Here is a 23,918-nt window from a genome sequence, read left to right as displayed (position 1 = left end):
GAGGCCGATTGGGAAAGAGTTTTCTTCACAGATGAGTCTAGATTCTGCCTCTACCAATATAGAGTATAGTATAGTATAGTATAGTATAGTATTCTATTCTATTGAGTTGGTGAACTGCCGTTAAAAAGGTTTTTTCTGGAATAAGTAGAGCCATTTTAAAATCTTTGAGGTTGCATCTCTCAAATACTGAGCAGAAAAAAGGAATTTGTTCTCTGACGATCACCACGTTGTCTATTAATAAACGAGGACGACGAGGACGGTATGAAAGAGTAAGTCCAAAACTTCAAGTGAAAAAGAGCATTCAATACAAAGTATTTGGAAAACCAATAGGTCGTGCTTGGGAATAATTTTTAACTTTGAATCTGATTTTCTGAAAACCAAATAAAATGCACTCGTACTCCTAGGCTTACCGTTTTGTGAAAAATACACCCTCTTCTATATTTGCGATTTGGACTGCTGAAGTTGGGGCAAATATCTCGGAAACTTCTTGATTCATTTATTAAATGCCTTCCCGCTTCGGATATTCGGACATCCAACAATTCAGACACTAAAATTTTATTCATCAGATTGGATACAGGTATTTCAATTTATCACTGAATTTTATTATCTATAGCTGGATATATGTTGATATGTAATTTATGTTATTAGTGAAGTTATTCGCATTTTGGAGTTGATTTGTTATTATTACATGTCTTTACTGACATACAGGCTAGAACTACGTAATTTTTTTTTGAATTGGGGTTCTGAAAATTCTGTAACTAATATGTGAAGGAATTCTTGAAATATGTTGTATCGAATATTTGTTCATATTGATTTTTTATGAAAATTGTACAAATTCAACTGATTTCATTGATTGGAATAAAATGTATGCTGTAGAAATAACACTTTTGATATACAGGGTGTTTCCTAATTGAATGTCAATATTTATGGGGGTGATTTTTGGGACCATTTAAAGAAAGAAACTTCATACGAACATATATCCTAAACGTCTTACCTTTTGAGAAACATGGTGGCAAAGTTTTCAAAGATAAATAAGACATAAAGAACTGAAATTAAAGACTGATGAACTGTTACACGACATAATGACAACCGCCTTGACAACAGAAATATCAAATTCTTGGCCACAGCCCACTACGATAAGTAACAATTCTTTCTTACTTACATACATAATGTAATTTATTTCAATGCAGACGAACGTTTTTTATTTTTATAAGCGAAAACCGTGCATCGGATTGAAAAAAATCAAGTCATCAACTTTGGTGAGAAATGATTGGGAATTTCAAAAATAATTTTTATTTGCAACTCGCAACTGGTGAAAATTTGAAAAAAAGTGATACATTAAAAAATGGCACTTGATTCATAGTACATGTATGACAAGTTTCATTGAAATATCTGAAGTGGTATTGTAGATATCAATAAACAATGATTTATTTTTTAGAATATTACCACCCTGTATCTCAAAAGGTAAGACGTTTAGAACATATGTTCATATGAAGTTTTTCTCTTAAAAGGGGCCCAAAAATCACCCCTATAAATATTGACATTCTATTACGAAACACCCTGTATAACATTTCACCATATTCTGTTGTGTCCAATATTCAAAGCTCTATTATTTTTGTACAGGATGAAAGTGAATTATTTTCACCAGTTGTACCTTCCCACAAAAGCCTGACATTTGAATATACCCTATATAATCTTCAATTCTGTCAAATTTTCTTATATATTTCAAATGAAAGGTATAGCAAATCCAACACAGTATTTCATTAATATTAATTGATTCACAACAATGTTCAGATAAAAAAACATCCTGATCACAAAACAAAGCCTGCTTTTGTTTTGTCGCTCAGGATGTTTTTTCTGGTTTTGACCAAGTCTATATTCGAATGCAATAAAAGGAATACAATTCGAATTTCGCTCCATTTTATTGAGAAATAAAATTCGAATTTCGCGCCCTTCAATAATGAAATGGAAAACTGTTATTTAACAGTTTGTCAGTGCGATTTCAGCGCGACTCAGCGTTTCCTATCTTCCTAACACTATAATCTTTGGTCATGAGATACTATCGTAAACATGCAATCAAACAGTGCTAAAATAATTTCATTACAGGTGATAAATTATTCAATATGCAACTAGACAGTTTTATTTTGATTTTCCGCAATTATTTTCAAGGGAGTTACGCTTAACGGTCCCGAATTCGCAGTCCCCATTAAGGGTATTGTAACGTTTTCTTCGCTAAATTAAAACGTCCGACTGATTAAAATTATTTATTTACACTTAATAAAATTATAACTCACAAACTAACTATTTCACTACTATTTATTTCCACTCTTGTTTATTTCCACTAGTCGCTTGTACTGTAACTGTATACTTGTACTTGGTGTCCGTGAACTTAGCACCCACTTTTTCGAAAATGAAGAAAATTTTTTTTGCATTCGTTAGTAACTCGTTAGTAACTATTTGTAACAAGAAAATTTTCGTTTGTACCTTAAAGATACTGGTAGAAAAACACCGCATTCCGCTGGGTGCTAGCTTCACGGGCACCCACTCTTCGATTTTTCGCGAAAAATAAAATACAATTGGGAAGTCCATCGTTAGTAACTATTTGTAACACAAAAATTTTCGTTCGTAACCTAACCTATGATGGAAAAATGACACCCCCAAAACGTGAAGTTAGCACCCACATTTTCGAAAATGAAGATAATTTTTTTTGCATTCGTTTGTAACTCGTTAGTAACTATTTGTAACACAAAAATTTTCGTTTGTAACCTAACCTATGATGGGAAAATGACATCCCCAAAATGTGAAGTTAGCACCCACATTTTCGAAAATGACGAAAATTTTGCGGAAAATAAAGTACAGTTGGGAAGTTCATCGTTAGTAACGACTAGTAACACAAAAATTTTTGTTTGTAACCTCACCTATAACGGGAAAATGACACCCTCAAAATGTGAAGTTAGCACCCACATTTTCGAAAATGAAGATAATTTTTTTTGCATTCGTTTGTAACTCGTTAGTAACTATTTGTAACACAAAAATTTTCGTTTGTAACCTAATCTATGATGGGAAAATGACACCCCAAAAATGTGAAGTTAGCACCCACATTTTCGAAAATGACGAAAATTTTTTCTGCATTCGTTAGTAACTATTTGTAACACCAAAATTTTTGTTTGTAACCTAAACTATGATGAAAAAATGACACCCTCAAAATGCGAAGTTAGCACCCACATTTTCGAAAATGAAGATAATTTTTTTTGCATTCTTTCGTAGCTCGTTAGTAACTATTTGTAACACGAAAATTTTCATTTGTACCTCAAAGATAATGCCAGAAAAACACCGCATTCCACTGGGTGCTTACTTACTTATTAAAATATAGTTGTAAGTCCATCGTTAGTAACTATTTGTAACAAGGTTTGTAACCTAAATTATATTGGTAAAATGACACCCTCAAAATGCGAAGTTAGCAAATACACATTTTTAGAAAAATCTCCATTTGCTCTTTGTTTCCAATAGATGAACGTCGTTAGTAACTTTTTTATTTGTACAATTTCGCTTGTAACCTCACCTATGATGAGAAATTGACACCCCCCCGAATTTAGCGCCCACTCTTTCGAAAATGAAGATAATTTTTTTGCATTCGTTAGTAACTCGTTAGTAACTATTTGTAACAAAAAAATGTTCGTTTTATAACTCAAAGATAGTGCTGGAAAAACAACGCATTCCGCTGGCAGCGTGTTTGTAAAACAGAATTTTTTATTTGTAACCTTATATGCAATGAACAAAATAGAACCAATAAAATGCAAAGTTAGCACATACACATTTTGGAAAATAGTGAATTACTTTATTGCTTTCGATAATACTTCATCTGTTAATATTAGTGAAACAAATTTCAAAGTAATGTATGGTAGATATAACTTTCGGGTATAATAATTGCATTCAGTGGCGGCTCGTGGTCATGAGAGCTGAGGAGGCTAATAGTTTTCGAGGAGTGTTGGAACAAACTCTTATCAGTCAATAAAGTATACTTCTTCAATATAATGAAAAGTTGACAGTTCTAAGATTAATTTCCAATGCAAGGATATGCTATATGCTCCCTTGACTTGTTATGCCTTTCGATAGATCGCCGTAAATTTTTCAAATCTGTAAACCCCGTTTTGAAGCATGAAGTATATCTGTTTGATAAGAAAATAGTAAATATGGCCAGCAAAATAATTTTTCCCGTTTGATTGATCCAGTTAACCAATCACATTTATCGTACCAAACAACACTGAAACCTCTATTCTGACGATTTTCGGCAGACTTTAGCGTAATTAAATTTGGTGGAGGTCTTGTAAAGGTTTTAACAACGTGTACAGTTAATTCTCAATAATCTCAATATTCAATTATTTTTTGATCCGTATCAGTACTTACCCCTAACGCCCTAACAGAACAACCTATCTTAACAAGAATATATCACAAATTTCCCGAAGTTCCAGTTCTCCACAAAGTCGTTAAATTCAAATTGAAAATTGAAATCATAACAACTACTGCCGGACAACGCCCCTGCCGCTGGAGATCAAGCGAATATAGTCGAAGACGGCACGAAAGAATCGATGGAGAACAGGGGAGCTGTGCCTCCTCTGGGTACATTTTACGGGCGGATATGGTACAGTAAGTCAGCTGAATTCTTGTTCGGCTAGTATGTGAGTCCAGAGAACGTATGCGTGAGTTACACTATCAATGGAAGCAGCAGGCCCAACAGCCTCCGTCCGAATAGGCAGTCCTAGGAAATATTCACATTCGACGCGGCGGAAGCGTACGCGGCCGGTGGATGTTGATTGTTATGCTGGATTTTTATGAGCGGAGGACCGAAAAATGAACTAATTTTTATCTGAATATCTAGTGCAGGTGTTCGGAAAATTTATATAGAAATTACTTTCTGAAAATAAGGACATGCCCAAAATAAATGTATTTTAGCTCTAAACTTTATGGGGAGGCTTAGCCTCCCTTGCCTCCTCTGACGAGCCGCCCTTGATTGCATTGATAGGTTATATCACACATTCAGTTTCTCAAAACTTTCAGAATTTCTTAATAAATGCGCATGTTAATAAAGTTCTTACGGTTAGTGGCCCAAAGTCACCAGACCGGCGCTCTTCGAATCCGAAGGACTTTTTGACATGCGCAGTTGATCTGTCTAACTGAGGAAGACTGAAAAGGAAGATGTAGAGCAATCTATCTTCCTCCGGGGCGTTCAAGTGATACGACTGCTACGTCCGACGTCTGATGCGGTTCTTCGATTGGTTGCCGAACCATTAGAAACAGATGGGTTGCCCCACATCTTCCCTCTCAATAGGTGCAAGCTACCGTTTCCTTACCACACTAGTTGTATACATAACCTTAAAATATTGGCAACAAATATTGAAAGTTGATATAATAACGATCGTCAAATATTATTACTTACTTGTTCAGAACAGAAGGTGAGTACATTGAATTCCAAACTTCAATAGATTTTACCTGGTACGAATCCAATTTCACATGCCACGTAGTGCTGCAATTGATCCTGAAGACTTGCTCAAAATTTTGCAAGAACATAGGGAAGAAATTCAAAGAGCACTAGGTAAAACGACAGCAAATATTTGGAAATGTTTGAGTAAATTGTGTGATGATAAAATTTCCCCTAGAGCAATTTATACTTTTGTCAAATGTAATCGATACAATTGCCAAAATCGCATAGGTATCAGAGAAAAAGTGACTAAATCTGAAGACCAGAATTCTCTCGAAGACGAAGACGAAGATGATGATTTTTCAACTGAAAATTTTTTCCTTGTACCTGCAAACTTGTGGCACCAGTGTTTCGATGAGCTCAGATTGTCTCTCAGACCTATATGGACCGATATCTTTTTTGATGTTATTACAGAAAAACTGGGCACTGAATGTATATGGATGTTCAAAAAACATAAAATTGGTAGCGAAAATATTTTTTTCAAATTTGAAGCTTATTGTGCAGAATGTAGAGGAGGTTTATTCAGAGGTTGGTGTGTGGAACCCTCAAATAGATCCAATGATCAAGCGCTGAAAATTTTTTATGTAATGAGTAATATAAAACTCAGCCATCATACCTATGAACTGAAAAGACCATTGAGAGGCTCGAGAAGAAATGAAATCGGTAAAACTCTGAGTGATTGAGTGATGGAAAGTTTGCCATAAATTGGAGGAGAGAACAATCTCTAAATAGGACTGCTAATCAAAAAAGAACATTATATTCTTTAAATGTCTTACGAAAGACTAGAGAACAGTTCAAGAAAAAAAATGAGTTTTCCCATATTTTCCAGAAGGCTGCGAGTTTTCCAGAATCTCTTCAATATTTGAAATATGACTCCACATTCAATTCAGGAATTCGTAAGATTGGTCTAGATGATTTTTTTGTTATGTATTGGACACCTTCTCAAACAATCACCTACAATAATCACGCAAAAAAAAAGAATTACACTTTATATAGATGCTACTGGTTCATTAGTGAAAAAGATCCCGAAACCTCACGGACAAACATCAGGTAATTTATTTCTTTATCAGTGTGTTATACATATGGAAAGAGAAGGTGGACAAATACCTGTTTGTCAAATGCTATCTGAATGCCACAATATCAACCATATTAGTTATTGGTTGACAGAATGGATGACAGAGTGTAAGACTCCATTTTGTGTGATCTCTGACCATTCCTTGGCCTTATTAGGAGCAATCGTTAGAAGTATAGCTAAAGAGGCTAGTCTTTCAGATTATATAAATAAGTCTTTCCAAATTCTAACAACATCACAACACTCTCAACAAAAATGTGAACTTAAATCTTATATACGAATTGACTATGCTCACCTAATGAAGTTTGTCAGTAGATGGGACTGTTTTAAGAAGAAACCTCCTCAGTTTGAACGCTTCTATTTGAAACTCTTGGCGAGACTAGTAAAATGCAGGAATTTTACCGAATCAAATAAGATTATTTCAAATATTTTTATTGTATCAAATAGTTTTTATGAAGGTTCAGACTCAAATAATACTCCGTTGAAAAGTGAAATGGCTAAAATTTATTTGAAAAATCTTATAGCAGATTTTGGAGAAATCAATGTTGAGGATGAAGAAGAAGAGATAAAATTAAGTGAAGACGAAACGGACAATGCAAACTCTAAAATGGTCGAAACATGGATTCAGGATATTTTCAATAATGCAAAACAAACCTTTGTTGATAATGTTGTTCAACCTGAAACAAGTATTCGTGAGAACTTTCATTACTCTCAGGAATTTAGCAATTCTTTCAGAAAACTGCTCAAGACATATACCTTGTGGTCCGCTATATTAACTCATCATTTCGACGTGTTTGAAGCTACTGCTAGTTCAGCGCCAGTAGAAAGTTACTTCAATGATCTGAAAAATCGAACTTTTCACGGTTGTTTACCGTTGAATCCTGATAAATTTGTTGTGAGGCATATAAGAGAAATTGAGGCTATGATAGTATTGGCAAATGAGGCATCTGAAAGGCCATCTGTTGAAAACATCGATACCCTGAACACTGAATTGTACGAAAAAAATATTGATGGTAAGAACACAGTAGACGAAAATGAAATCGTCAATAATTCTGCTGAAAGCCCTCCAGAAGATTATAATGGCTATACATTATGTACAGATTCGTGCCAAAATACTGAACAGGATGTGGAAGACGTTGAAGAAGCTTGTCTCATAGAAAATTGGAAAGGGTTAGGAAACCCAAAAAAGAAGAAAGTGAGATCATCGTTCTACGCTGCGCCTTGTCCGGAAATTTTGGTTGTGGAAGATCATAGGAGGATAGAGCTTCCACTTATTAAAAATGGAAATGTTGTAAATAAGACAACAACAACCAAGAGATCCGGTGGTGTATCCATTTTTCTTGCAAATACTTGCCCCTTCGATACAATTATTCAATGCATTCTATCTGCATATTGTGATAGTAGGGCTTTCCAACGAGAAATTAATGAAAATAAGGAAGATCTTAAAATATTCAACCTACTCAGTACATTAGCTACCAAAGGATCGGGCAGCCAATTTTATCAGGAAAGAGCTGTGTTCCTCAGTGAACTCTACGAATAACAAAAGCTGACGATAAACCACCAAATCGTTAAAGTGGGCTGCCAAGATAACATCATATCTGCTCTACAAAAAATGGGAAAAGGATTAAATAGTGTGATAGAAAAGCGTAAGTGCATGGACTGCTCTCACGAAGAAAAGATCACACGAATGTACAAAACCATTCAGCTGACTGAGCCTAAAAACCTAGAAAACACGCTTCTTGAATCACTGCAAGGACAGTTTAATTGTAGAATGTGTTCTAAGGCAACATTAGTGGACAATGAATTCAGCACTTATAATTTAATTGATACGAGTGAAGCCGAAAATGTAAAGTTGGAAAATTTGCCTTTGGATTTGAATTTTCCTGAACATCAGTTCCTATTACGAGGTTTGGTATGTTACCACAAATCACATACTAGGACGAGCTTGGGACACTACACTGCTATCTGTCGGAGAAATGATGGAGCGTTGGAGTTATACGATGATATGTCCAAAAAAATGAAAATTGTACCAAAAACAGTGGTACTTGACGTCCACTTATTATTGTATAGTATTTAAAAAATTGTATATTCTACCATGTAAATTTATTCTGAAAATATACTTTCTCTTAAAATATTATTCAATTTATAATCAAAAAAACTAAAATTGATGAGATAGTGAAAGGCTTGTGTATAAAGACGTTTATTCCATTTTTCCTCCTACCTGATAATTCTTCGACTGCTCGATGAAATTACAGATAAAAATCAATATGAGTTGGATGTGAAATATGTGGGTATGGATAAAAATACGAAGATACTCTGAGCACAAACATTGGGCCCCAGACGAAAATTTCCATGAAAAAATACATAAAAATAAACAGAGTGTCACAAATATGTAATTAGGTACAGGGGAAGTACTCATTTTACGGAAGCAATACACTAATTCAGAATTCTCCAAAATGTGTATATGCTAATTTTGCACATTAGGGGTGTTGTCAATTGAAGAGTAGGTTTTTAATGAAAAATTTTGTGTGTCGAACATTTAGTAACAGGGTACGTTAACGAGTTACAAGCGAATGTAAAAAAAATCAATAGTAACTTACGATGAACTTTTCAACCGTACTTTATTTTTCGTGAAAAATCGAACAGTGGATGGCCTTGAAGTTAGCACCCAGCAAAATGCGGTGTTTTTCTACCAGTACCTTTGAGGTACAAACGGAAATTTTTGTTGTTGTTTTCAAATAGTTACTAACGAGTTACGAACGAATGCAGAACGAATTTTCTTAATTTTCGAAAATGTGGGTGCTAACTTCACATTTTGGGGGTGTCATTTTCCCATCATAGGTAAGGTTACAAACGAAAATTTTTGTGTTACAAATAGTTACTAACGAGTTACAAACGAATGCAAAAAAAATTATCTCCATTTTCGAAAATGTGGGTGCTAACTTCACGTTTTGGGGGTTTCATTTTCCCATCATAGGTTAGGTTACAAACAAAAATTTTGGTGTTACAAATAGTTACTAACGAGTTACTAACGAATGCAGAAAAAATTTTCGTCATTTTCGAAAATGTGGGTGCTAACTTCACATTTTTGGGGTGTCATTTTCCCATCATAGGTTAGGTTACAAACGAAAATTTCTGTGTTACAAATAGTTACTAACGAGTTACAAACGAATGCAAAAAAAATTATCTTCATTTTCGAAAATGTGGGTGCTAACTTCACATTTTGAGGGTGTCATTTTCCTGTAATAGGTGAGGTTACAAACAAAAATTTTTGTGTTACTAGTCGTTACTAACGATGAACTTCCCAACTTTACTTTATTTTCCGCAAAATTTTCGTCATTTTCGAAAATGTGGGTGATAACTTCACATTTTGGGGATGTCATTTTCCCATTATAGGTTAGGTTACAAACGAAAATTTTTGTGTTACAAATAGTTACTAACGAGTTACAAACGAATGCAAAAAAAATTATCTTCATTTTCGAAAATGTGGGTGCTAACTTCACGTTTTGGGGGTGTCATTTTCCCATCATAGGTTAGGTTACAAACGAAAATTTTTGTGTTACAAATAGTTACTAACGATGGACTTCCCAAGTGTATTTTCTTTTTCGCGAAAAATCGAAGAGTGGGTGCCGTGAAGTTAGCACCCAGCGGAATGCGGTGTTTTTCTACCAGTATCTTTAAGGTACAAACGAAAATTTTGGTGTTACAAATAGTTACTAACGAGTTACTAACGAATGCAAAAACAATTTTCTTCATTTTCGAAAAAGTGGGTGCTAAGTTCACGGACACTTGTACTTGCCTCTCAAGAGTCATTGAATGTGTTACAATCTCGAGGTACGCCCGATAAGAATCCTGAAATAATTCCGCCGCGACCGACGGTCAATCCAGATGCGGTGGTGGTTCGCGAACGTATATCGACTCCAGTGGCGGCGTCAACAGACGTCTCAGAGCGTGATGCTTCTCGCGCAAGAGAACGAAGGAAAAATAAACAAATGAACAAATCTGCATCTTCTACTACTGTTCAACCTACAATAATAGGTCAAAGTTCAAAAACAGATGTCCTTGAAATTGCAAAGGAAAATAAAACTGAATGGGTGATGGTAACAAACAAACGAAAAAGAAAACAGCCTCTAGTTTTGGGATCATATGAAGGTGTTTCGGCGGTCCAGGGTGTTGAAAAATATAAGGCACTGCACGTGTCAAATTTAAAACCTGACACTACATCTGAAGATTTACAAAAATTTTTGTTGCAAACATTCACCGATGTGAAATGCCAACAAATGGGATCAATGTTTCCTGAAAGTTATTCTTCTTTCAAGGTACTCATTCCTGAAAGTCAATATAATATTGCATTGAATGGGACATCATGGCCAAATAAGGCCAGTGTACGTCATTTTTTCCACCGGAAAGGCCAAGCTGTACTGAAAAAATAGAAGAGGAAGTGTCGATAAGCTCAACAAAGGTGAATGATTTCAAAATCCTTCACATAAACATCCAGAGTATGCCGAATAAGATAAACAACTTGGAGCTCCTCCTCGCCGACCTGCTGCCTGATACTGTCTGAATATCTAAGCATTGGTGTAGTGCCTCCGCTTTAGAGATGATGAATGTTCCAGGGTATGTACGAGTAGCTTCCTACTGCCGTCCAACAAGAGAACATGGAGGAACAGTGGTTTTCGCCAGGTCATCCCTTTCCGTCAAATACATGAATGTTTCCGGATTCTCTCAGGAGATGCATTGTGAGACTTGTGAGGTTATGGTGCTGGGTAAGTTAGGTATAATAGACCCTGTAATATTCACATCCATGTTTTAAATAAAGTTGAATCGCAGGAATGTGGACAGAATGAATGACTAATCAGTTATGATTTTGCATTTTCTATAGTTAAATGCAAGGACGAGATTGTTGATATGGAAGTTAGCACTGGCTTTTTTCAGAACATCACCACAGATTACGGTCCTGAAGAAGATCCCAAACAGGATCGAAACGTCGACAATTTGAAGAGAGTGTGTTATTCACCCCATTAGCAGTCCTAAAGCCAATATCCCCCTTTTCTATAGTTAAATGCAAGGACGAGATTGTTGATATGGAAGTTAGCACTGGCTTTTTTCAGAACATCACCACAGATTACGGTCCTGAAGAAGATCCCAAACAGGATCGAAACGTCGACAATTTGAAGAGAGTGTGTTATTCACCCCATTAGCAGTCCTAAAGCCAATATCCCCCTTTTCTATAGTTAAATGCAAGGACGAGATTGTTGATATGGAAGTTAGCACTGGCTTTTTTCAGAACATCACCACAGATTACGGTCCTGAAGAAGATCCCAAACAGGATCGAAACGTCGACAATTTGAAGAGAGTGTGTTATTCACCCCATTAGCAGTCCTAAAGCCAATATCCCCCTTTTCTATAGTTATTATGTTAGGTATAATCTGTGCGTATAGATCACCTAAAGGTGATTTTGAAGTTTCTCTAGAAGTAATGTCTCAAGTACTCCAATATTGTCTCATGCTAGTTGACAATCTTTTCGTTTGTGGAGACTTCAATGTGAACTTTCTCAACGATAATAAAAATAAGGACCTATTTAGAGATTTACTCATTTGTTTCGATTTGAATGTGACTTCTATGCTTCCAACTAGAGTTTTCACTAATATTAATGGCCAAACTTCTAGCTCAAAAGTTGATTATATTCTGACCAATGTTGATTTACGAAAGTGCAAGACATCTGTTTTTGAGGCCTTTCTTGGTGATCATAGAGTGATGTCACTAGTTTACTCTCGCTGCTTAGATTTAGATTCTAATGATGACAGGCCAAAATACAAGACTGTTCGGATATTTTCTGATCATAGCTTGAGTGTTTTCAGATCAAATTTTCTCGATATGGATTTCGACGAACTATATGATTGCGTTGATGTAAATGAGTGCTTTCGAATATTTTTAGATAAAGTCCAATCTCTAATGAGAGAGTGTTTTCCTTTCAGAAAGATAGCATGTCGAGGAAATGTTGATAAACGATGGATCACTGATGAGATCAAAATGGCTAGCGTAAGATTGAAAGATATATTCTGGTTACATGCTAATATCAGATCGTCTGATTCACTCGAAATGTACAGGAGAGCCAAAGTAGATTATAATTTGTTGCTTCGTAGAAGCAAATGTCAATACTATAGCGGATATATAAGTGAGTTCAATAATAAACATAAAGCAATTTATTATTTTTACAAGACTATTTCTTGTTCAACAAAAAGTTCTTCCAACAACTAGACGGACTGGGGATGGGAAATCCACTTTCACCTTTCATCGCAGACGCATTTATGGATTTTGTAGAAAAGATAATCCTCACACGGTTTAGCCATGTTATTTTACACTGGTCGAGATAAGTCGATGACGTCTTCGTCCTCATCAGAGAATCTTTGATGTCTCCAACTGAACTTCTCCATGAGATTAACAAAATACACCCAAATATCAAATTTACCTTAGAAGTTGAAACCCAGGGATCAATCGACTTCCTTGACTTGACCATCAGTAGAAGCGAGGAGAGTTTCTCTTATAAGATCTTCCATAAACCCACACAGACCGATGTACTTATACATGCAGACTCCAACCATCCGAGGTTGCATAAAATGGCCGCCTTTCACTCTTTCGCCAATAGACTCCTGTCAGTTCCCATGACCGAATTTGACTATGAAACCGAACTGAACATCATACAGCAGTTGGCTCAGAACAACGGTTACAACCCCTCCATAATCACTTCTCTAATAGAGAAGATCAAGAGAAGGAATCTAATGAGGATCGCCTATCCGCCTGTTCCCGACAGCGCACCCGCCAGAAAATTCTTCTCCCTCCCTTTTATCAACACAAGAACTTATGAGGGTTCAGTTAAAATCCTCAAACGCGCTTTCCCAGACATTGAAATATCCGCAAAAACAACTAACACTCTGGGCCTCCACTTGATTAATACAAAGGACAAAACCCATGACCTGGAAAGGAGTGGAATATATAGATTGGGCTGTGGCGACTGTGAAGCTACCTACATCGGTAGAACCTTTAGGCAGTTAAAGACTAGAATATCCGAACATCTGAGATATCCCGACAAGTCAGTTTTTGGACATCATGTCAAGTTCAATAATCACGCATTCAGTCCACAGGGAAACTCCAAGATTATCCTGAGGACAGACACCAAAAACCTAACAAGACTTGACTTTTTAGAGAATATTCATATAGAAGACGAAATTATGAAAAATGACAAATGCTTGAATATTCAAACGAACTTGAACCTAAATAAATCTTATATCCCATTATTCAAGAAAATTTAAAAAATTGTATAAAATGTTCGACTTCCTGCTCTACCTGTTTTGCGTGTATCTGTGTTATTGACTGATTAGTGTTGTTTCACCTGTTTCGATGTTCCGGTTGTTTCGTTTCATGATTTTGTAAGGTTAGGTCCACATGAATTATGAATTATTGTGCTGATGGCAAAAACCGAATATGTTACCATCCTTAACGTCAATTGTAATCATTTAGATACTCTTTATTATTAATTTGACATGTAAGTTATAGACTGACCCAGACGTTCTTGGGACCTTTAATGTTTATGTGTTTCAGTGGTACTGAAGATGGTTACCCTATTGTAGCCGAAAACGTTCTACCAAAAAATAAATATACTTGCTGAGATACAAACTCCTTGACTTCATCTTAGAATTTTCCAAGTACACAGCTTTAGATACTTCCTCATAAAGCAATTTGGAACATTGTCAATTATGAGACTGGTCGTAAGTTCAGGGGTGGATCTGGTATCATTCTTAACTTGGAGGGTTCCCTCTGTTCTGAACCAAAATTGATAGCTGAAGCTTTCGGAGATTACTTCTCTAACCTTCCTAGCTCTCGGCTGTATGATCATTATGGTAGCTCTGTTTCAACAGAGTGTACAACATGCCCCATGTCACCGAACACCTTTTATTTCTACCCAGTTCTCGCATTAGAAGTCTCGGACGTAATACGGGGAATGAAAAATAAGAAGAGTACTGGAAATGATTACATATCCAGCTGTTAAGTCTTCTATAGAATTCTTTTCCGAGCATATTGCCCATCTTATCAACCTGTCAGTTGCAAACGGTACCTTTCCATCCCTTCTAAAAACTGCAGTAGTTATCCCGGTATTGAAAAAGAAAGCCGACGTTCATAATATTACTAACTATCGACCGATATCTTTGTTGAGTGTAATCTCCAAGGTTATTGAAAATGTGCGGAAAAGAGTCACCACATTTTTGGACAAGTTCGATCTTGTCTCTAATGCTCAACATGGATTCAGGACCGGCCGTTCTACTGAGACAGCAGCTTTCGAGTTCATCGAGTTCGTCCATAAGAATCTAGACGAAGGTCGCTTTGTTGTAGGACTGTTTTTTGATCTTTCCTGTGCCTTTGACGTTCTTTCCATCAGTTTTATGAGAGAAAAATTCTATAACTTGGGATTTCGAGGTACATTCCTTGATTGGTTGATAAGTTTCATATCTGGTAGGTCTATGAAAGTAAAAGTCGATGATGTTCATAGCCAAAATTATAATTTAAAATCCGGAGTTCCCCAAGGATCGGTATTGGGCCCACTTATTTTCGTCCTCTTCATCAACGATCTGCCTGATTACTTGAGGTCTGTATTGTTGTTGATTTTTGCGGATGACTTTTTCGTAGCTATTTCTGCTTCGGACGCATCCCAGCTTGTTAGCATCTGTCAAGGTCTCATTAATAATTTTAGTGCTTGGTGTCATAAAAACGCGTTACTCCTGAACGTAGAGAAAACAAAAATTATTTCTTTCGGAAACAAAGCAGCTGAAGGAGAGCAATTAACGATCAGCTGCTTAGGCTTTACAATTAGGTCGGACGAGTCCACTAAGTTTTTGGGTATCTACATTGATGAACATCTCAGATGGAGCTATCATATTGACATCCCATGTAAAAAACTAAATTCATAATTTTACGCCATTTATCGAGTGAAACATTGCTTTTCAAGTGAATATCTTATAAACCTATACTACTGCCTTGTATATAGCCACATATCATATAATATTTTGTTATGGGGTGTTTCATCGCATGTAAATAGAGTCTTTGTTTCTCAAAAGAGGGTGTTGCGGATGATATATGGTGTAAACTCAAGATCCTCTTGCAAACCTATCTTTACTAATAATTGCATATTAACTGTACCCTGTATCTACATCTATAAGTCGCTGATCTTAATTAGACAAAAATTTCAGAGTATGGATAAATTATCTAGTCACCACTCTTACAATACACGGAACGTAGAAGTTTTAACTCTTCCTAAACACAAAACAGCAAGATATGAACGTTCACCCACTTATCAGGGCATAAAAATCTATGATAAATTACCAGCTTGTTTTAAATCCTTAAGTTTAATCCGTTTCAAGAAAGCCATCAGATCTCTGTTAAGTCGTAAGGCTTATTACAGTATTAATGAATACATATGTGATCAGCAACTTGATTCAATGTAATGTTTGTATTTATATTTTTGTGTCCTTTTCTTGTAGTAATTTTAAGTTGTATCATGATATGATATAATAATGAATTTGTAGCTATTTTTTTCTGACTTGTCCCATACATTTATATATGTCTTAAGGGATTAATAAATACTTACTTACTTACTTACTACTTACCTGCTCCTCCGCTGGGCTTTTATAGGCGCCGGAAACATTCAGGTACCTTCGCGGTTGTTAGAGAATCTCGCGACCACTCTGGTTCTCGAAAGGTCCGACCGCAAGCGCCGGACTGGTTACACTGTCCCCTCCTTAAGCCTGTTCTGTCCCAGAACAGATTAAGTGAATTTCTCCAAGGACCGTGGCGAAACTTGCACTCATCACCATTCCTACAGTAGCCATTCTGATGGAAGTAGCACTCCACAGTTTTTCCAGGCTCCCTGGCCTGCTTTGGGTTGAAACTGCACACCAGGATCCGTATACCAGTCCCCTGAAATACCACCTCCAGCATGCTTCGCACAACTCGCCAATTCAGCTGGTCCAATCCACAACCGAGCTTGGGAACAGCTAATTTCCTAACTCCAAAGCGTTGAAGGTCTTCTTTCAAGCTATGCAGTGCCGTCCATAGATTCTGATAGGTTGGCTTCTGATAGGAATGTTGCTTGGTGACTAGGTAATAAATGAACCGGCCTTCAGCCTTCAATTTCAAAACTTTTCCGATTCTTGGCTGCTGTCGCAATAGTTGTTCCTGACGTCCAAATTTATTTCTGAATACTCTTGCTATTCCTTTGCTCATACGAAGGTCCTTCGCTACGCAATGAGCAAGAGAGTATTCCTCAGACACGGTAAAAAGATCTTGATGTACTTCCTGTGTAACGCCGAACCGTGCGACGCGTGTCTCACCATAACAATCCATAAACTTCTGGTAATCGCTGCTACCTTGCATCGGGACTTCCACAAGACGTCTTCTCCTTTGTCCTGCGCGTACGGGGCTAATCGGTTGAAATGGACAACCTTTGGTTTTCCTCTGGGGAGCTTCCTTATCCGGTAAACTACATTATTTATCCCCTTGATTATTTCATACGGTCCCTCCCACTGTCTCTGCAGCTTTGGTGAAAAACCTTTCCTCCTTTGTGGATTATGTAGCCAAACCAGATCTCCAGTGGTGAATCCACCTTCAATAGCCTTGATGTCGTAGCGCATTTTCATTCGGTCACTTGCTTGCTGCATTTGATTGCGTATCTTGTCATGAATATAATCCAGCTTGTTCCTTAATTTACTAACGTAGTCCTCCCTAGCTACGTCTTCTCCAGGCTTACATCCAAACTCTAAGTCGCAAGGCAGCCTTATTTCTCGGCCGAACATTATACTGGATGGAGTTTGCTTGGTAGATTCTTGAACCGAAGATCTATATGCCATAGTGAATAGATGTAAATATTCATCCCAATCCTGCTGGTGATCAGAAACTACTTTGGCTAGATGTTTTCCCATGGTCCGATTCATTCGTTCGACCATGCCGTCTGATTGTGGATGAAGAGATGTAGTCCTTGTTTTGTGAATCCCCAATTTGCTGCATACTTCTTGGAATAACTTCGATTCAAAATTTCGGCCTTCATCACAATGCAGCTCCAGAGGTATACCAAATCTGCAGACTGACCAATTTATCAGCTACCGTACTTGCCTCTTGATTAGGAATACCGTAGGCTTCCACCCATTCTGTGAAATAGTCCATCGCTACCAAAATGTACTTGTTTCCATGGTCTGTTTCGGGAAAGGGGCCAGCGATGTCGATAGCTACTCGTTCCATGGGGGATCCGACGTTATATTGCTTCATTGGTGCTTTTCCTTTACCATAAGGTCCGTTGGCAGCAGCACAAACCTTGCATCTTCTACACCAATCTTTAACGTCCTTCTTACAATTTCGATTACACCTTCTCTTGCCATGTCTTCAATAATCCTTTCAGCTTCTTCTCTTTTTGCCAGAGGAAGACGTCTAGAATTCTGTCGGATAGGTTGTGCATCACCATTATTGATTTTATGCTGCACAACATCAGTCTTCCCTGCTTTTCCGTCCGTAGCAAAAACGTCGGAGAACGTTTGAACCAATTTTCTCACTTCGAATAGTTGGTATCGGTCGAGCTCTTGACATTTTGAAGTGAGGAGGGACACCAGTTCTTCAGAATTCTTTTGCGATTTTTAGACTTCTGTAGTAATTATCCCACCCGAAATATGGTACACAGGCACACCACGTCCAATCAAGGTATCCTTCTTCAGGGTGACTGGAAACATGTTGAAATTTAGCAATCGGATGGGAATGCTGTCTCTTACCCTTACCAAGGTCTTCCCAAGTAATAGTCCTTTAGCTAAGGTTATATCGTCAGACGGCTCAATTACTCTCACGCAGCCACTTCTCGTTACATCTTCACATCTACCAGTCACTATGCCTTCAGTTCGCCCTGGCAACGTGATGTCCTCGGTCAGTCGAATCCGATATATCTTGTCCTCCACATCATTCAATGGAATCTCTTCACTTCCTAGCCGAAGTACATCACTCTTCATATCCAATTGGCATCCAAGCTTCTTAACAAGGTCCAATCCCAGAATAACTTCTTTCGTGTTTCCAGCTAACAGAACTTCGTGGCTAACTGTTGTGTTTCCTAATTCAATAGTGGAGACAATCGATCCATAAGACGGTATTTCTTGTCCAGACGCAGTTCGAAGTTTGATCCTAACTGGGCGAATCTTGAATCCTTCAGCAATTTCTGGACGCAAAATGGTTTTGGTCGAGCCAGTGTTTCACATTTCGATCATTTATCTTTCCGGGGATAACTATGCTTGATAAATCCTTAGACATTATTCCCCGGATTATCACTTCGGGGGCATTTTTGGCTTGGGTCGATTTATGCCCCTTATCACCGACCCTTTTTAGTTTCCCTGCTGAAATGCCTACTTTTGTTGCAGTTCCAGCACACAGTATCCTTTTTCCTAGTTTGTGATTTCTCCTCTGACAATGTCCTCAATAGATCGGTCTGATTCTTGGACTTGTCTAACACGAAGGTGTCCTCTATGCGACGCTTGCCTTCGCTGCCTCAATTTCCAAAGCCTGGGCTAAGGCATCATCAATGGTTCTAGGGCGTGCTCGTCTCAGGGCTTGTTGTATTTCACTATCCTTTATCCCATCCACGAATGTCTGGATTGATAGCTGTTCCAGGAAGCTATCTGGAGCAGATGGATAAGCTAGCCTGACTTATCTCGCCACATCAGCTTCAAACTCTTGGAGATTTTCCCCTGTTTTCTGCACTCGATTCTTTATTTGTGCATGGTATACTTGTTGTAGATGAGCATCGCCATATCTCATCTGAAGTTTCGATGTAAGAACAGGCATGTTGACTCTCCGGGATCGTCTGCAGAATGTTGAGTGCCTCTGCTCGTAGAGCTATAATTAATGCCGTGGCTTTTTCGTTGTCGTTCCAATTGTTCACCAGGGCAGCAGCTTCGAACTGTTTTTGATATGTCGACCAGGTTATTTTCCCATCAAAATTTGGAGGCTTGATCTTCATTCTACTACCTTCGCCGTCATTTTCCGCTTTCGCTGTGCTGTTGGGTGTTGAAGCCAGAATATCTGTTCTGTTTGACATTCTTTTCGAGGAATCTATCAATTTGGAATGATGTTATTCCTGCCATTTCTTCAAATTTTCCATTAACGTCATCATAAACTTTGTCAAATTTTTCGTCAACTCTTTCATAAATTTTGTCAAACTTTTCATCAACTCTTTCATAAACTTCGTAAAATTTTCCGTTCACTATATCAAACTTGTCGTGTACTTTTTCAAATTTTACATTGATGGTTTCCAGTTTCTTATCCAATTTATCTGTAAGTTGACTCACCACATCATTACAATTTTCCTTAATCTGGTCCATTTTCTCATTCAATTTACAAGAGTTCTCGTCCATTTTCTCATTCAATTTTCGAGAATTTTCTTCTATTTGTTCATTCAACTTACAAGAGTTCTCGTCCATTTTATCATTCAATTTTCGAGAATTTTCTTCCATTCTTTCGTTCATCTTACTCAAAAAGTCCATTACCGCTTGAGTCTCCATTGCGTTCTGTAGTCTTGTGGTCACTGGCATGAACTTCAAAAAACCGAAAAATATTTATTTAATTCGAGCGATGTTGAACCTCACACTTGACACCATATAAAGTTTTCTTCGCTAAATTAAAACGTCCGACTGATTAAAATTATTTATTTACACTTCATAAAATTATAACTTACAAACTAACTATTTCACTACTATTTATTTCCACTCTTGTTTATTTCCACTAGTCGCTTGTACTGTAACTGTACTTGTACTTGCCTACCTGCTCTTCCGCTGGGCTTTTATAGGCGCCGGAAACATTCAGGTACCTTCGCGGTTGTTCGAGAATCTGGCGACCGCTCTGGTTCTCGAAAGGTCCGACCGCAAGGGCCGGACTGGTTACAGTATAAAAGATCGGCGTGATTTTCGAAACTTGCCCCGGTAACCAAAGTTCGGTTACCGAATAGAGCACAACCATCGAGATAGAATAATAGAGAGAAGTCATCATTCGACTAAAATGGTATCAGATCCGCCATATTGGTACGAGACTCTGACATTCATGAATCTTCTGTCAGTTTTGCGTTTTTCAGAGTTCAATTCTGGTCATATTGACAAAGTTGCGTTCATTTTCCCGATTTATATTGGACAATAAAATGGTGTCATGTTCTCTACGTAGTTGTTCCAGCAGAGACGAGGTAGATAAAAAGAAAATCAGAGGAATAACATTTCATAGATGAGAATGAGTAATAAACAGATCCGTATTCGTAATTCTTTCATTTCTATCTTGATAATCTGATAGTAAGGTATATTATTATCGTCTGAAGAAAATATTTGATATTCGATTAACTTTATTTTAACAGATTTCCTAAAGACCCACTGAGACGTATATCTTGTGTGAAATTTGTTAAACGAGGAATCTGGCAATCTTCGAATTATGAGGTGTTCTGTTCCAAACATTTTACAGCAGAATGTTTTGATCGGACATCACAAAGCTTAGTTCGTTTGTGACGAAATGCGGTTATATGAGGTAGGTATGAAAAATACCTACACGTTTATATGATGATTGATTTTGAGAAAGTAATTTGATGTTGTGAAATTTTAATTTTTCCCGAAGCCTGAAAGCAAGAAAAAATGAGGAATTTTACCTTATTTTGTAACGGCTAGATAAACTTTTGTATAAGAATATACTTAATTCTTTCTGATATTGTGATTTCACACCAAACGGAGATTATTGACGCTCTACCAATTTATGAAACTAGTCCATAAAAAACTGACGATTTACCAAGAATTTAAAATCAAATGAGCTCTCTTATAGAGAATTCTCCCAGGAAAAGAAAATTACTCTCAATATCCATCTAAAGATGTTGTTTGGATGTTTTGACCAATAGAATACTCAGAGAATTCACCAATACAAATGTATTCTTAGATTTAGTTGAACATAGTTCAAACCAATCTGTACTGGTCACAGATATTTATTAATGGAAAGCGTTGTTTATAAATATATTATTGTAAGAAGGACATATTTAATGAAAAGAAAGCGAAATGAAAAAATTTGTATGAGGCACTATAATAATGAAATTATTTTGTTTAAAGGCCAATAAATCATTTACTTTCACAAATCTATATTGTTTCCCTTTTGTTCATCTGGGTATAAACTAGTAAAAACTGTCAAATTTTATTCAGATTTCGCAAAAACCGAGTAAAAACTTTGTTTGTGTGCTCACTTTCATGAATATACCTATACAATCATCTCCTTGAAAGTTTACTTAATCCGACCCTGTTCTATCCGCCATATTGGTCCCAGACTTAGCCACGCCTAGTGGTACCGTTTTTTTCTAGCACTATTGAATCTCATAGCGTCTCCTCTCTATTCTATCTCGATGAGCACAACAGTTAAATTTAATAATTAGTGTTCACGTTCAGAATAATAATAATTTAATGATATTAGTAGTATTATTAGTAGTTATTCAGCTGGATGATTAAGACTTATGATTTGTTTGTTTCATGTTTTACAACAAATCTCCTTGAAGATTATGGGTACTTGAGAATGTAATCTCATTGTTGTCTACATGACAAAAGCTTATTCGCACTAACGGAGACTGTACGACTGAGGAACGCTCCATTGTAACCTTATCTTATTGTTATTATTGACAATATAAATCAAAACATGAATAAGTGATATCAATATATGTGAAACCATTACCAAATTTTTCATTAATGAGCTTGAAAACTTTTAACACTGTACAGTGCATCCCATTTTGGGTGAGACAGCCAGGTTTCCCGCTTGTTATTTGATAGAACCTTGCGATTTTCACGTTCCTGTCCTACTTTTTTGTGCAACTTGAGTTGGCTCAATAAGATTTTTCAGAACTGTTTCCGTTTATGAGATACAGGGCGATTTTGGAAATTGATACTTTTCGGACCCTTCGTTTATCTCCGAAGTTATAAGGAGTATAGCTGAGCTGAAAACTACGTCTGCTTTAGAATTCTGCGTAGAATCCAGTGGCGTACTCAATTTTTTTCTTCGAGGTATTGTTTGGAAGATACGACACAAACTTATATTTTTTTCAATGGAACACCCTTTATTTTATTACTTCGTTGAATTTGTTATTTTTTTCCTTCAAAATGTAGTATAATATTATATAGGTAGGTTGTCCAGAAATGTTAAAAAACACTAAAATATCACATAATGATGATTTTTTGTTAGTGGGCCATGAGTTTCCCAAGTTACAATGAGAGGATTATTTCTTTTGATCATTAAAAGTTATAAGACATGGATGATACAAACACCCTTGTTGTTATTATGGTTACTATACATTTGGGAGCATGGTTTTATCAAGTAAGCATTGAAGAGAAAAAACAAATCTGATCTAGCTGTCATCGCTATGAATTATTATAGCGTTTCAGACACAACCGTCCCGAAGAACTTCGTGCATCAGCTTCCCTGGATTTACGAAACCACCCTTTTATAATATTAAATGCACCCAGGCATTTTGAAAAGGTTTGTCGATTATGTATTATGAAAAATGGACAGCAATTTGAACAGTTAAATTAGTTAGATATTATGCAATGGTGAAAATTTGTATCAATGATAAATATTTTATTGGGTGATTCATCTGTATCTAATTTGTTATATGATTGTTTGTATTATTTATTTGTTGCTATAAGGTAGGTACCTACGTTCTTTGTGTTAATGATGATTGTATTATCTTTGTTCGCTTACTCTCCTATAAATAAAAATCACGAATGAAAATTATCGAATTGTGATGTTTTAGTGTTTTTCAGCATTTCTGAACATCCTACCTGTATAATGTTATACTTCATTTTGAAAGGAAAAAATTACAAATTCAACGAAGTAATAAAATACAGGGTGTTCTATTGAAAAAAATATAAGTTTGTGTCGTATCTTTAAAACAATACCTCGAAGAAAAAAATTGAGTACGCCACTGGATTCTACGCAGAATTCTTAATCAGACGTAGTTTTTAGCTCGGCATTATTCCTAATAACTTCGGAGATAAACGAGGGTCCCGAAAAGTATCAATTTCCAAAATCGCCCTGTATCTCATAAACGGAAACAGTTATGCAAAATCCGAGGAGGCCGACTTGAGTTTCACAAAAAAGTAGAACAGGAACATGAAAACCGCAAGGCTCTATCTTGAATAACAAGCGAGAAACCTGGCTGTCTCACCCAAAATGAGTTGCACTGTACAGGATGGGCAAAATTCGTTGTCTACTGAAGGGATCTCGAAAACTATAGCAGCTAGAAGAAAACGGACGACACATTCTTTAGCTCTTTTTTCTTGACTA

General features: G+C 36.7%; 2 protein-coding genes across 4 annotated transcripts in view; both read left to right on the top strand.

The window, feature by feature from the left end:
- The window catches only part of LOC123315586, a 622,910-nt gene that overhangs the window by 282,489 nt on the left and 316,503 nt on the right, over positions 1-23,918 (top strand). The gene's annotated exons all lie outside the window — the stretch shown is intronic.
- LOC123315670 lies at positions 12,181-14,784 on the top strand. The gene is made up of 2 exons (XM_044901494.1): positions 12,181-12,757; positions 14,292-14,784. The coding sequence occupies exons 1-2, from the start codon at positions 12,309-12,311 to the stop codon at positions 14,599-14,601; spliced, it is 759 nt and encodes a 252-aa protein (XP_044757429.1). The 5' UTR covers positions 12,181-12,308; the 3' UTR covers positions 14,602-14,784.

This window comes from Coccinella septempunctata, chromosome 1, assembly GCF_907165205.1.
Source record: "Coccinella septempunctata chromosome 1, icCocSept1.1, whole genome shotgun sequence".
Taxonomy (NCBI): domain Eukaryota; kingdom Metazoa; phylum Arthropoda; class Insecta; order Coleoptera; family Coccinellidae; genus Coccinella; species Coccinella septempunctata.
The sequence above is the reverse complement of the archived record's forward strand: the minus strand, read 5'-3'. Positions and strand labels throughout refer to the sequence as shown.

Bases quoted from the DNA above. Each gene is read 5' to 3' on its own strand.
- LOC123315670 (XM_044901494.1), top strand. From the start codon at position 12,309: ATGTCACTAGTTTACTCTCGCTGCTTAGATTTAGATTCTAATGATGAC. The intron at 12,758-14,291 runs TTATTATTTTTA...TCATAAAGCAAT, and splicing joins AATAATAAACATAAAGCAAT to TTGGAACATTGTCAATTATG.